Here is a 14,894-nt window from a genome sequence, read left to right as displayed (position 1 = left end):
AGTCCCACCTCAGGAGTCGTTAAAAATAAAAAATAAAGAGAGAAGCCCGGCCAGCGACCACCCAGTGGGATGGATCACATCCTCTGGAAGCGCACGCTGAGAGGCCCCGGTGAATCCAGGCCACGGGGGCTGGACGGGGGCGGCCCGCGGCGGCCCCCCGAGGGCTGCGCCCCGGCCTGCGGAGGATGGGCTGTGGGGTGGGCCGTGGGGTGCTCCCGTGGGGGGTGGGCTGGGGGGTGGGCCGGGGGGTGCTCCCGCGGGGGGTGGGCTGTGGGGTGGGCCGGGGGGTGCTCCCGCGGGGGGTGGGCTGTGGGGTGGGCTTTGGGGTGCTCCTGTGGGGGTCCGGGGGGTGCTCCTGAGTGGGGTGGGCCGTGGGGTGCTCCCGCAGGGGGCCGGGGGCCGTGGGCTGTTCCTGTGGGGGGTGGGCTGTGGGGTGGGCCGGGGGGTGCTCCCGTGGAGGGTGGGCTGTGGGGTGGGCCGGGGGGTGCTCCCGTGGGGGGTGGGCTGTGGGGTGGGCCGTGGGGGGCTCCAGTGGGAGGTGGGCTGTGGGGTGGGCTTTGGAGTGCTCCCACGGGGGCCCGGGGGTGCTCCCGAGTGGGGTGGGCCAGGGGGTGCTCCCGCGGGGGGTGGGCCGTGAGGTGGGCTGTGCGGTGCTCCCGCGGGGTGTGGGCTGTGGGGTGGGCCGTGGGGTGCTCCCGCGGGGGTCCGGGGGGTGCTCCCGAGTGGGGTGGGCTGCGGGGTGGGCCGTGGGGGGTGGGCCGTGGGGTGGTCCCGCGGGGGGCCGGGGGCCGCGGGAGGCCTCGGCGCTGCCGGGGGCTTTGCCTGGGCCGGGGCTGGGGGCGACACCGCCCCGCCCCCGCCCACCACAGCCCCCACGCGCAGCGCTCCCGCGCGCAGCCCGCCCCTACGCCTCTCCCCCCAAGCCCCCTCCCACGCCGCCCCCCCGGGGCCGGCCCCCCCCCCCCCCCCCCCGCCCAGCCCCGCCGGCGCAGGAGCCGCGCTCGGGCGCCGCCGCCTCCCCGCCCCGCCGCCGCCATGGCGGTGCGGAGCCGCGGCGCTTGGCGGCGGCTGCTGCTGCTGCTGCTCCTGGCCGGCTCCGCCGCCAGCCCGGCGGAGGAGGGCGGCGGGCGGCGGGAGGCGGGCGGCGGGGAGCAGGGCGAGGAGGCGGCGCGGCCTCACCACGACTCCTCGTACGGCACCTTCGCCAGCGAGTTCTACGACCTGCGCTACCTCTCCGAGGAGGGTGCGGCGGCCGGCGAGGCGAGCCCGGGGCGGGGAGGGAGGGAGGGAGGGAGGGAGGGCGGGCGGGAGGGCCGGGCCGTGCCGGGCGGTCGGTGGCGGCCCGGCGGCGGGCGGCGTTCAGCACGAAGGCCAGCGCCCGCCGCCATCTTCCGCCCGCCGCCGCCCGGGCGGCCTCCGGCCCTGCCGCTCGGGGGCCGGGGGCGGGACCGCGGGGAGCCCCGGGGACCCTGCCCGGCGGCCGGGCCCTCCGCAGGGCTGGCGCCCCGCTCCCCGCCGGGCTGCGGCCCAGCGACTCCCCGGGCCCGGGCGTCTCCCCCGGGCGGGGGCCGGGGCCGCGGCAGGGGCCGGGGAGGGGGCCGGGGGTCCGGGCTCCGTCCCCGTCCCGCTGAGCGGGGCAGGCCGGCGGTGCCTCGCCTTCCGAGGTGCAGACCCTCTCGTGAAAAGCTTTCCGGGCTGCTAACTTAAAAGGAGCCCCGGTTTTTGTGGTTTTCGAAATGCCCTGTGACGTCTTGAGTGGTAAGAAATGCAGAGGTCGCGTCTGGGGTTTTGTGGCTTTTTTTACTTGAAGTTACAAATGGCAGAACGTTAAAACTCTAGTCTTGTGGCTAGGCTGCATTGAAAACCCATTGTTTGATGCGTTTGAAAAAAAGGAAGACGTGAGAAGGTAGGATGTCTTTCGGTGATGCTCCGCTACAGGCTGCGGTGAATTTTTGCCGACTTTATACGTCCGTGCTGGCTAATTTACCCAGGCCTCCGATACAGTTAATGGAGGCTGTAATTTGCAATTTACAGCATACTTTCTCCTTTGGCATTGTCAGAAATCTAGGGAAGCGAATCAGGGTTCCCAAACGCCTGAGGTTGTGTAGGTTAAATGTTTGTTTGCAGATGCTGTAACTAACTGCAGTGTTTATTTTCTGTCCAATGAAGCGCTTTCAGAGGACTTTCTAGTTTCACAGCTAGCACCTTGGTTTTCAGTTGGCTCAGTAAGAGACCATCCTGTTAAAATATCCGTGTTCATGCAGCGGACATAAACTTCTACAAGCCAAGACAGAAAAGGTCTGTTTGCAAATGTTCGCACGTTCTCTTTGGCGTACTATCATACAGCAGACAGGGGATTGCTTGGAGTCATAGCTCTCATTGTCTGCCTCTTCTGGGTCTTGCTTCACAAGTGATTGCGGGTCAAAACTGCAGGCGATTCCCTGTTTTGATACTCTCTTACCTTTTATTGCAATGCATGTTTTATTATACTTCTTAATGGAGGATGTATTATAAGGTCCTTTCGGTATCCGTTCCTACAGCTCTGAATCTGGTGCCCTGCATTTATACTTAATGCTGTTGTTTATAGCTAAGGAGTCAGATTTAGTTCCCTTATGGATTTCCTGAGGGGGCTAAGAGTGTACAAAGAGACAGCTGAGTGGAGATCCCTAGTTGTTTGTTGACCGCACTACTCCGTGTTCCCGCAGCCTTAAGTTAACTTTTGTCCTCGGTGTAGCAAAGCCATGCTCTGGCACCCTTCTGGATGAATGTAGGAAACCTGAGAAAATTCTTGTTTTCAGTTGTCAGTGTTACTTTGGTACCTGGACCCAGGACCGTCTGAGCAAGAGATTGTTTATATGACAAAGTAGTCCCTCATCTGAACAGCTCAGTTATCAGCAGACAAAGTAAATGCTATTGGAACCCTTTCCCTTTAGTATTATTGCTTTTTATTCCTCATATTTTATTTAGTAATGATTTATTCTGATTATACAGGTTACCCTTTCCCTACTGCTCCTCCTGTGGATCCATTTGCAAAAATCAGAGTGGATGACTGTGGAAAAACCAAGGGATGCTTCAGGTCAGTCTGAGATTAAGAGTGCATATACCTTTATGTTTGCAAATGCTGACTGATTGCATTGGAGACTTTGGTAAATGTTCCATATTAATTTTAATAAATGTTTATTATTTAAGAACATGCTTTGTAGTTATGGACTATATTATTTGAGGAAACTAGATTATTTAAGCATGTACGTCATAGTTATGGACCTGCAGTTATTTCATGTTTCTTGTGTTTTCGCAAAGCACTTTACAAAACCAGGGCTAGGAAGGTCGAGTAACACTGTGTGTAATTAATTGCTTGCCGTACTGTTTAAATACTATACATTCTCACACTAAAAGAGTAATAATTGCAAACACTTAATTAATGGTACTTTGTGTATAGCATAATGTAATATGTTTTACTGCCATTATACCAAAATGCATTCTTTTAGTTTTTTCTTGCAGAAATGTAATTAAGTTCCATAGCAGCAAATTGCAAGGAAAAGCTACATATATTTCCAATTCTGTTTAGGTACGGTAAACCTGGATGCAATGCAGAGACTTGTGACTACTTTCTAAGTTACCGTAGAATAGGAGCTGATGTTGAATTTGAGTTGAGTGCTGATACCGATGGCTGGGTGGCGGTAGGATTTTCCTCAGACAAGAAAATGGTAAGACACGTACAGCTCTTCACGTTGACAGTGTGCACACTTTTACATGCTAGGATATAAATGGTTTGTATTTGATCTGTCAGAAACAGACCATATAAGGAAAAACTGACTTGCTGAAAACAAACCACCATTTGGTAGCCACCCTGGGAGCAGAAGCCAGGCCTAGTGCCTCCCAGAAAAGTGCCTCATCCTTCCTAACGTGTCCTTTCCCTTCTTCTCTGAGAATTACAACAGTATTTTGGTTCAGCTCTGAATGTCTGAATGTTATTAGCTTTTTGCCTTTTTATTAGAAAAGCCCTCCGGAGGGATAGGCCAATTCACATGGAAATGTCCTGTCGCACTTTATGTCAGTGTTACTTGGACAAAAGGCACATCAGAAACTAAATAGCAAATAATTTTATTCTTCAGTAAATCAGCTGACTTTCAGCAATATAAATATGGCTTTTATCATTAAACTTTGGAAATCTTTTTGTTTCTTTCATACGTGTGTGTTGTTCCAGGGAAGCCACAAATGTCTGACAAAATGACTCCTCTAATTTAAGCGTACATACGCTAGAAAGGAGTCTTGTTAAAATGTCTTCTTCTGTTTCTCTTTCTCCTGGATTTTATTGGGTTTGGTTTTATGCTTATTCCTGTACTTATTTTTTCATTCAAAAGCTTCACTTTTCATTGTGTTTCAGTGAGCAAAGCAGGAGGATGTACTGTGTGAACTTTGAAAAACCTGAGTAATAGACAACTTAAGCAAAGATGTTTTGTCTGTGATCCCTAGTAAAATGTTTAGGATTAAAATGCAGTTCATAATGTAGGTGTTCATATACAGAAACACTCCTGAGTATATAAAACAATACTGAGCCTGTGTCCTAAATCACAAGTAAGAGGACAGGACTGTTTCTTGTACAGTTATAAGCAGTAGTCTGAAAAAATACAGAATTTAGACGTCCTGGGCTAGGACCCACAAAAACAAATGGGAAGAGTCCTGCTGACTTAACAACATCTTTATCAGACCCAGAATGAGAAATAGGAGGAAAATGTGAGGGCAGGTGCTTTTCAGTCATTACTATATATGTTTTAATATGACTCTGTAAATAAACACAAATAAAGATAGAAGTCTGTTGTGTCATAAAGAACAGTTCACGTCACAAGAAATTATTAATATTGTGGGGAACAGTTTTACAGCCAAATTTTGGGAAGAGTTTAGATGTCTGGAAATGCAAGTGCTCAACAGAGTTTTCAAAGCAGCTCAGCACATTTAAGTACTTACCCCCAAGCTATCGGAGATCATGTTACCAGTTTGTAACTCTGATAAACCTGCAGTAGATCCCAGCGTCCCACCGCCTGCACCTCATCAGCCCCTCACAAAGCAGGCATTACCTTTCATCCCAGGCATACCAAGCAGTGTGTTAGGTCTCAGCTTCTGGTAAGAAGAATAAAAATAAGTGTAAAGTAAAAGGTTTTGCTTCCAAATTTGCCACGTACGTGATCTAATACCCATCAGTCAGCTGGACTAAACCAGTTAGCTTCTGTCTTTCTCTCTTGTTCCCCTGCTGACTTCATTCTTTTTCATAACCTCCAGGATGTTTGGGTGTCCTGGGATACGGAGGCTGTAATGGTAAAATGAGTCTGGGTCGAAACAGCTTGGCTGTGAGAATCGGGCTGTGCCTTGGAGGCCCTAGTAAAAATGGTGTGGCCTGGATAGCTACAGAAGTTCAGGAAAAAAACCCTATTTTGTGTCCTCAATAGTTCTGGGGTTTGGGTTTGTTTTTTTTTTTTTAAAGTCCTGTGACCTATTTCTTTGTCTGAAATTACACTATCCTTTTCCACCTTCATGCTTTTGTGCCTCGGTAGGATTTTGTAATGTCATTCTATTAATTGAGATTCAGAATGCTTTTTTCTTTCCTTTTTAATTTTTTATGTGAAAACAGCTTTATTTTTGCCTTTTTGTACTTAAGAATGAGGGATTCATGCTCAGATGTATAAAAATTAATCTTGGAAAAGAAATTATGGAGAACAAGGATAGGCTCAAGACAGAAGCTGGAAAGGTTGCCTGCAGCAGCACTGAAGTGCAGAAACTCTTCAAGCATGTATTTTACCGAGTTGTCCCCTTTTTCCCTCACTTTTGGCACATCTTTTACAAATCCACATAGCAGTATTCCCAGAGAGCCAAACTGCACCTTTTTCTCTCCTTTCCCTATAACACAGAACTCGGAGATGATCACGTTAGCAAGCATCATGTCTATCATCAGTGTGACGTATCAGAAAGATTAGTATTGGTGAAGTAGGACCTGTATTTAATATGGCACTGATAGCTGCAGCAGTTGTGTTCACTAAAATGCCATTCATCCAACTTGCATAGTGTTTTAATGGTTCTAGATACTAAGGCATCTGTGAGATAGTACTCCTAAAATTAATGCTAGTCCCTGAGTGATGCAGTGCTCTACCACTTTGGCAGTGACCTTGTGTAACTCTTCTAGCAACCGGTTTAATATTTCTATGAATGACCTCTACAAACAATTGTCTCACACTTCCTTCTGTCTGTTGTTTCTTTGCTTGATTGTAGTGCTTGGTGGCTGTTTATTCCATGTGAAGAAGCACATGTTGATTACTCTTTTCTTGTATCTTATGGTGTTCTATATTCTGTTACTGCATGCTGAACATTTTTCATTTTCTCTGAAGAGATATAAGAAGTGATGTTGCCTCAAGTGGACACAAGAAGAGATTAGAAAAAACAGGCTGGAATTTATGCTGCTATTTGCCCAGATTTAGTAGATTTATCTCCTCTATTTTACCAAATTTAGTGGGATTTCTGTCCATGATTTGACGCAGTGGATTTTGCACACATCATGGATTCAAGACTGCCAGTTTTTATGAAGCAGGATCTCAGAATTTCACAAATTACGGAAGACCAGCCTTCCAATGATCAATTAATTTGTCTGATGTCAGGGTGATATCATTTCTTACAAATATGTTATACAGGTTAGGTAAAATAACTCTTAAAAAGATCCAAAACAGAATTCAGAGATAGTAAGGGTAAGTAAATATTACTATCCACTTTGTGCTGTTCAATCTAATTGAAGACACATGGTTAGGGAGACAAATATTTGTGTATATGTAACTTGGAAGGAAGGAAGGAATAAGAGCCTCAGGTCTTGATTAGTTTTTGATAACTAAAATTATATACATAAATGAGGAAATGCTTTGTGACACTTTTGTTTTCCTTCTGTCAATATGTTTTTACCATGTAGGGAGGAGATGATGTCATGGCTTGTGTTCATGACGATAACGGAAGAGTCCGAATACAACACTTCTATAATGTTGGTCAGTGGGCTAAAGAAATCCAGAGAAATCCTGCTAGAGATGAAGAAGGGGTTTTTGAAAACAATCGCGTAACATGTCGATTCAAGCGTCCTGTATATGTTCCCCGAGAGGAAACCATCGTAGATCTGCACCTGAGTTGGTACTATCTGTTTGCTTGGGGTCCAGCAATTCAGGGTAAGTTGATTTCCATGCTTCTGACAGAGCTGGGGTGCCAAAACTGATAAATGCCTTTCAATTACAATATTCTTACTAGTTCCTTTCTTAAATGAACTAAATTTCTGGCAGCATGGGGCTTAAAACAGATAAAAAGGAAGACAAAATAAATAATAGTCCTACCTGTTGTGTTTTCTTCACTATGTAGTTATTATTCCCACTCCCCAAAGATAAATTTAGGTGAGGATAATTCATAACTAGAAGTTCTAAATTCCTCTGAAGGATGTTTATTGTTTACTTGAATTTCATTTGTTTTATTCTGAAGTTTAATTTCAGAACACAGAGAAATGACCCTACTCACTGACAGCGTAATGTTGCATGCTCCTGTAGATTTGAAAATTACTTAGCTTTCTACCTGTTTCTTTGGTAGAGTTATAGAAAAAATGCATCTGATGTTATTTCTTTCTGCCCTTACCTATTAAAGGTTCTATAACTCGTCATGATATAGACTCACCACCTGTATCAGAGCGCGTTGTCAGTATTTACAAGTATGAAGATATTTTCATGCCATCAGCTGCCTATCAGACCTTCTCTTCTCCATTCTGCTTGCTCCTCATTGTTGCACTGACCTTCTATTTATTGATGGGAACCCCATGACCGATGGAAAATAGCAAGAATTTGTCAGTGGAAGTTTCTCAGGATGGACTGCTATATGGACGGACGATGCATTTTTCTATTGGAATTTGTATCACACCACCATCAGCATCTAGCTGCTTTTGAACATAGTTAGCTTCTCAGAAGAATGAAATAACCGTCTCCTTTGAGTGGCAGAGTGGCAACAAATCATTTAAGAATAATCAGTGAACACATAGGAGAATATTTTCAGTGTTGTGACTACTTGCTTAAAGAAAAGGAGACTTTTGTAAAATCAATGTGCGTGCCTGTGTGCGTGTGTATGTGTTTTTGGGAGGGGTGTCTGTATGTGTGTTTAGGCAAAACATCTTATCAAATAACAAAATTGCCTTCCAAATTGCTCCCAAGAAGCAAATTTGGGAAAACATTATAATGCTGTTTGGTAGTTCTGGTGCAGACGGTGCAACTCCAAGCGCAGTTTCTGAACTTAAGATCAGGATACCAACACAGCAGTATAAAGCCTGCCCTTCAGCAATGGACAGTTCTCCCAGATTTTTTTATATTTATCAAGGTTTACTTGCTCTGGTACTTTCCAAAACTAAACTTGCATAATCAAGCATTAACATGATTTTTTTCAATGGAAAAGAGGTGATGAATGTCTTTATAACAATAGTGTTTCAATGGCCTGCTTGAAAAAAATGGCTACTTCTTTTATGAGTGAGATATAAAGTTATTTAAACAAGGGGAAAGGAGAATACAGTAATGCAAATTCTCCATATGAAGGAAAAACAGATGTAAAACAGAGAGAATACAGAAGTTCCCAACAAGCCATAGGATGTCCTTCCAATAGATTAAATCAATTTTTGTCTTTTTGTGAAAAAAAAAACAGTACTATTGCTGACATGTAAATACGTTTTTAAGCAGTTGTGTAGTAGTACAAAGTAATCTGTTTTTCTGTGTTGTATGCCTGTGTATCTTGTTCATGTTAAAGACGAATATGGCAGCTGGTGTTAACTTACAAAGAAATGGAAATATAATTTAGATTATTTGTAAGGAAAGACAGGGATTAATAAGAGCAGTATCTTTAGCTTCATCAGATCATTGCTAAAATGTAGTTACTGTGGAAAAAGATGAGCTAAAGAGGAAAGACATTAGATTTTTTTTTTATCACCAATAAATACTACAAAGATGAGTCCTAACTATTACCAAAATGGAAAGTGTCAAAAGGTATTTATAAGCCACAGAATATTATGAAAAAATTTTGATTTCTTGTGGAGAATTTCTGTTCTTCACATAACAGGAAGTGTATGACACATATACACGTAGTAGTCAAATGCGTTTAGATAAGGTTGCTCATTCACTTCCCAACTTGCATTAAAATGCTATTTAAATAGATCTAAAATTTGAATTGTTCCAAAGTTCTATCTAATGTGGTACACTTGAGGACTCTGTAACATAGGATCTGGTAAAGTATGTGATGGACCTCATTTCTATTTTCATTGCTGCATAGAGTAAAAAGATTAACTAGCTTTGATGGGTTTGCATCATTATTCACAGACTGAAGTTTGTAGACTAATTTTTTTTTAGGCTCAGCATTCTTCAAATCTATGCTTAAAGGGTATGAATTAGGTTTAAAGAGGAATTTATCTCCATTCCAAACAGTTTATCCCTATTTCAAAAGAAAGATTGCTTAGTAATACATATTCTCATTGATGTCTTTAAGAATTTTTTCACTTAAAATTGCTGGACAGCGATTCAGGAGGGGGGAGAGAAATTGGGAATGAAGTGAACTTTAAAAAAAGCATATAGTAGCTTTATTTAGCATAAATTACTTCTCTCAAGTTGGACAACCTACTCATCATCTGACAAAATACATAGTGGAGACCACCTAATAAGGAAGGTCTGCACGATGGCTGTAAAATTTAGCCTTAAGATTGGCTGAAGCAGAGCACTGAAGCCTTGGATAATGAGTTTTATATTCAGCAACCAGGCGAAGCAAAGAAATCATTAGGGGAAATTCTTTCTCCTTTATGCTAATTTGTAGGCAGCTGAGCTAGTACAGTTCCTTCTCAGAGATCACAGCTATTTAAAGTAGCCTCAGGGTTGCTGTAGTTTATGGCCTTGTATTTACTGTTTTAGTTTCAGGTATTTACCTGATTACCCACTAAAGGCCTAATCTAATAATTGAAAGGTACTGAAGTAGGATAGAAACCCATTTTGGCTCCTCATTTCTTTTTTAGTACATTGCTGGATTTAGGATAGTCTGGCTGGACCCAGGCACAGTGGTATGATAAAGATGACAATAATAACACCAAGGTAAACGTGCAACACCCGTAGAGCTGCTTTCTGCTTACACGGAGTCATGGTTTAAAGGTTTGAAGTTCAGGCTCTAAAACAACAGCAAATTCAGAGCAGAGGCAGAGCTGCTTAAGGATATCTCTGCTGTGAAGTACGAACTGCCTCAGTCTTCAGCGGTACCCATGTTCTCAATTAGGGTAAAAAATACATTTTGTTTTTCCTTTTTCAGTTTACTTGTCAGTGTGCTGTCTGGTGGTTTTGTCATCGTATTTTTCTCTTGTTGAAGTATTAGCAGAAATGTGCACTTCTATAAAAACTTTCACCCAAGCTTCAAAGGACTTAATTAGCACTAGTGAAATATTTCTAATCAAATGGGAGGAAATAAAAGGCGACAACAAGCAGCAAAGCAATCTATTCTTTGGCATTTCAACTGATGGTTGAGTTTAGCACTGAGTTTGTCTGAGAGTTGCTCTTCAAAATGGGAAAAGCAGGAATATGAGAAATAGGAGAAGAAAAGGGCCACAAGGGAACTGAAAAGGCTTTAACTCAGTGGTATTTCATAGAATCATATTTACCTTTGTATGATACTTGGTAAGTCTTAACATTTGAGTGGGCATAGTAACTTGTCATGGAAGGTATTTGGTTTTCGTGTGGGTTTTTTGCGGGGGGAGGCGGGGTTAATTTTGAAAAGCAGGATTGATCTTTGTTATACAAAGTTACTACAAAGTAACTTTCTTCAAAGTAATGTTTAAGTGATTATGGCATTTCATATAGTTTTGGGGATTTTTCTAATTAACAGGTACCAACACAAACTAGAGGAAAAGGTCTCCTTTGGAAAAGGAGGCAGACATTTCCTTCTCCAAATTAAATCATTTTTAGTTTCTTTATGGTGACTACTAGCAAGCAGCTGTTAAAGAACACATTTCCAAAGTGCTTTTATTCTAAGAACTACTTGTGGGGTGACCTAATAACAGAGGCATAGAGTTTAGAAAGTGCATGTTTAGAGTATGGTGTCCTTTGGAAGTTTAACTTTGATTATTAATTAGACAGATAGGACTGGTAAAGACCATAAGGCATTAATTAACGTCCTTGAATATGTTCTTTCCATGCAGAACAAAATTCAGCTGTGACCATTGCTTGTTACATTAACCATATTATCACCCTCTGCTCGCTCTGTCCATCTTATCTAGAATGTTTTATACTTAAAGTTTGTAAGTTAGTTGGAAGAAAAATCAGCTACGTATATTTGTGACAGTGCCTGTTGCAAAGGGACCTTGTTTTTTTACTGTAGTGTCTGACTTGTACCCTGCTACAAATCATAGAATCATAGAATCGTTTAGGTTGGAAAAGACCTTTAAGATCATCCAGTCCAACCATTAACCTACACTACCAAGTCCACACTAAACCAATCAAGGGTAGACTAGACTAAACCATGTCCCGAAGTGCCACATCTACCCGTTTTTTGAACACTTCCAGGGATGGGGACTCCACCACCTCTCTGGGCAGCCTGTTCCAATGCTTGACTACCCTTTCTGTGAAGAAATTTCTCCTAATATCCAACCTAAACCTCCCCTGGCGCAGCTTGAGCCCATTTCCTCTTGTTCTATTGCTAACTACATGGGAGAAGAGACCAACACCCACCTCACTCCAACCTCCTTTCAGGGAGTTGTAGAGAGCGATAAGGTCTCCCCTCAGCCTCCTCTTCTCCAGGCTAAACAACCCCAGTTCCCTCAGCCGCTCTAATAAGCTAGGCCTGAAATGACATTAATAAGTAGGATAGGAAAGAGAGAAAAATAAGTAGAGAGGACAGACTTTTAGAAAGTAATTTTTTTTTTCTTTGCTGGAATCAAATAACTATGTATATTTTTATGTATAGCTGAGATACTCCTAGATGCTAAGTGATATCCCCCCCCCCCAAAAAAAAAAAAAAAGCCTAGCGGATTTGATGACATCATTGGATACAGGGGTGATGCTTTCTTCAAAATTCTGTTATTATAAGGGAAATACTCTGGTTTTGAAAGAGAACGTATGGATGAGAAAAGTTTGAAATCCCTCTGTGACCTTCTTGTCCTTCTTGATTGGTTTTGTAATACTTGGATAGCAAGAAAATAAACACTTGTGGTCTCCCTAATCTGAGGAAACCCCCAGATTGGGTTAAAGGATGTCAAAGCTGTGTTTGGCACTGACTTTTCTAGTCTTCAGCACAGGGATTAGAGAATGACTGGAGCATGGTGCACATCAGCAAACCCAGGCAGTGGTTTTGAAGCTTGCTTGGGGCACCATATCCTGGGTCTGAAACAAGAGGAGCCCTGCCACTGCCTCCACGTACGTGATGGCTACTGCAAAATGGAAATAACAAACCCATCCTACACCAAATCCCTTAAATATGCATATCTTTTGCCAGTCTCTGGACGGCGTTCTTACCATGAGTGTTAATGTCTAGTCTTCCTCTGAAAAGTACCGTGCTCCTTGTCACTCGCCTATGCCCTGTCCCTGTTTGGACAGATGCCTTACGCCGTTTAGCAAGATGATCCCGAGAAGTCTTAGCCCAGCTGTGGAGAGGAGTTAGAGGGTAAGGAGGACTGACACACAGCTGTCCTCATGATTAGCCAGGTCACAATTAGAAATCTGTGTCATTGATCATACTCCAGTTATCTGTAAGTAAATGACTGCTGTAAGTTTAAGGGAAGGTGTGGGTCTTGCTGTTTTTTGTCTGTCTTCTCCTTGCTTTCCCATCCATGCAGTGCATTAGACGTTTACAAAGCAGCAAATTGTTCTCCTTTTTAGAGAACAGACCCCCTGTCTGGCCTTTCTGATCTCTTCTGGGGCCACTGGAAGTTTGCACTACGCTGTACTCTAGAGGCAGAATTAAAGCTTATAGACAAACTTCATAACTTTTATTAGCATTGAAATGGCATTTTGTGGTGTCTTTGTTTGCCACACTGTGTAGGAGCTGTACTTTTTTCCTTTTCTTTTTTTTTTTTTTTAACATATCCAAGTAGTTTCCCCAAAGAAAAGTACTCAGTAATAGCTTTAGGTGAAAGAAACATGTATCTCATAGAATTACAGAATTACAAAACATCTAATCATAGAATCATTTAGGTTGGAAAAGACCTTTAAGATCATCCAGTCCAACCATTAACCTAACATTACCAAGCCCACACTAAACCAATTAAACCAATTAAGGGTAGACTAAACCATGTCCCAAAGTGCCACGTCTACCCGTTTTTTTGAACACTTCCAGGGATGGTGACTCCATATCACTCATTTTCAGAGATAACTATTGTGAGAGTGCTAATATTTTATACGAAGTATAATTTGGTACAGAGCCTTAGATTTGTGATAGAAGTGGAAACAGGTTTAAATATTGCAATTGTTGTGGTGCTTCATGGAGCTGTGTATGTGCATAACTTGCATGAATTGGCATCCTCCGTTTCAACCCTGACTCCACAGCGTGTAATGAATGGACAAAGCAGTGTGCTTGAACGCTCTGAGGCATAGGTGACCCCAAACAGTTTGGGATAGAAGAGGGAAGAGACTGGTAGTAAGGCTGAATGACAAGGAAGGGCTAATGGCTTTGGCACACTTCCTATTTTTGCATGAGTTTACATGTGGTCAGGCACGCCTGGCACTCTTAATCACAAGCAAATACTACTCGATGTGATTAGAAGGAACAGAATCTGACTTTAATGAGAATTTAGCTTTTATGCAGGCCCTAGCTGCGTGAGGGCTGATGAGGGCACAAGGGCAGACTGTGCCTCAAGATGTGTACTCCTGTCAGACTCCAAGGTAAGAGCTAGAGGCTTGGTCTTGCCTTCGGAGGTACAAAAATCTGCCAAGACCCTGCAGACAGTAGTGGCAGTCAGCTGCTGCCTAGGTACCTGCTCACTGGCCATTTTACAACCTACTGCTGCAGCAGTTGGAGTATCAAAAGATGGAGGCTCTGCATCTTTTCTTAACAGCTTTCATTGTACATTGTCTATTTTCCTAATTAAAGTTTCATTATCAGTATTTCTGTAGTGGTGTGTTAGGGCCTAATGCAGTTCTCCCACAGCCTGCTTAGCACAGATACGGATCTAACTGGAAGGTTCCAAAAAAACCCAAAAAAGAATCTCAATTTCCTGAGTACAAAAATTAATCAAAAGAAGTAATTTATATTTAGTGACCATATGTCAACTTTTCACCACATCTTTTTTTTTTTTTTTTAATCTAGTTATTTCTGTGCAATTTATATGTCAAGGTGTCTGATTTTTGCAGATACAGAGTAAGATCTAGGTAAACCTTAATTTTCTAAACCTGTTTTATTAGTATGAAATAATGACTTGGGTAACTTCAGGTTTGGGGTTTTTTTTATAGTAGGTTTGGTAAAATTATGTATGCTTGAACTTGGTTATTCAACTTATCTAATTTGGGCTCAGATAGTGAGGCAAAGCCAATGTAATTTTGAAATGTCAAGGAGGACATGTGCAGCTTGTGGAGCTGATAGGTGTGAAAAAGCAGACTGAAAAGACATTACTTTCTTTGAAAATCTGTGATTTGAATTGGCAATAGCAATGAATCTGCTGTAAGGAAGGGGGCAGATTTTTTTTTTCCCTTGGATTGCTAAGTAGTTTGAATTGCACTCATAGAATATCTCAGGTTGGAAAGGGCATGTAAGGAACATCGAGTCCAACCCCCCACTCCTCGCGGGACGGCCTCAAACTAAACCATATGACTAAGAGCATCGTCCAGATGCTCCTTGAGCCCTGACAGGCTTGGTGCCGTGACCACTTCCCTGGGGAGCCTGTT

At 43.5% G+C, this 14,894-nt stretch overlaps 1 protein-coding gene across 1 annotated transcript; it reads left to right on the top strand.

Annotated features, from left to right (window-relative positions):
* The first annotated feature begins 1,035 nt into the window (after nucleotides 1–1,035).
* Nucleotides 1,036–7,832, top strand: FRRS1L (ferric chelate reductase 1 like). Its single transcript, XM_075706201.1, has 5 exons — nucleotides 1,036–1,243; nucleotides 2,992–3,076; nucleotides 3,569–3,707; nucleotides 6,950–7,196; nucleotides 7,660–7,832. The coding sequence occupies exons 1-5, from the start codon at nucleotides 1,036–1,038 to the stop codon at nucleotides 7,830–7,832; spliced, it is 852 nt and encodes a 283-aa protein (XP_075562316.1).
* The last annotated feature ends 7,062 nt before the right edge of the window (nucleotides 7,833–14,894 follow it).

Source organism: Pelecanus crispus, chromosome 2 (genome assembly GCF_030463565.1).
Source record: "Pelecanus crispus isolate bPelCri1 chromosome 2, bPelCri1.pri, whole genome shotgun sequence".
Lineage (NCBI taxonomy): Eukaryota > Metazoa > Chordata > Aves > Pelecaniformes > Pelecanidae > Pelecanus > Pelecanus crispus.
Note: the sequence above shows the minus strand (reverse complement) of the source record. Positions and strands in the feature narration are given on the sequence as shown.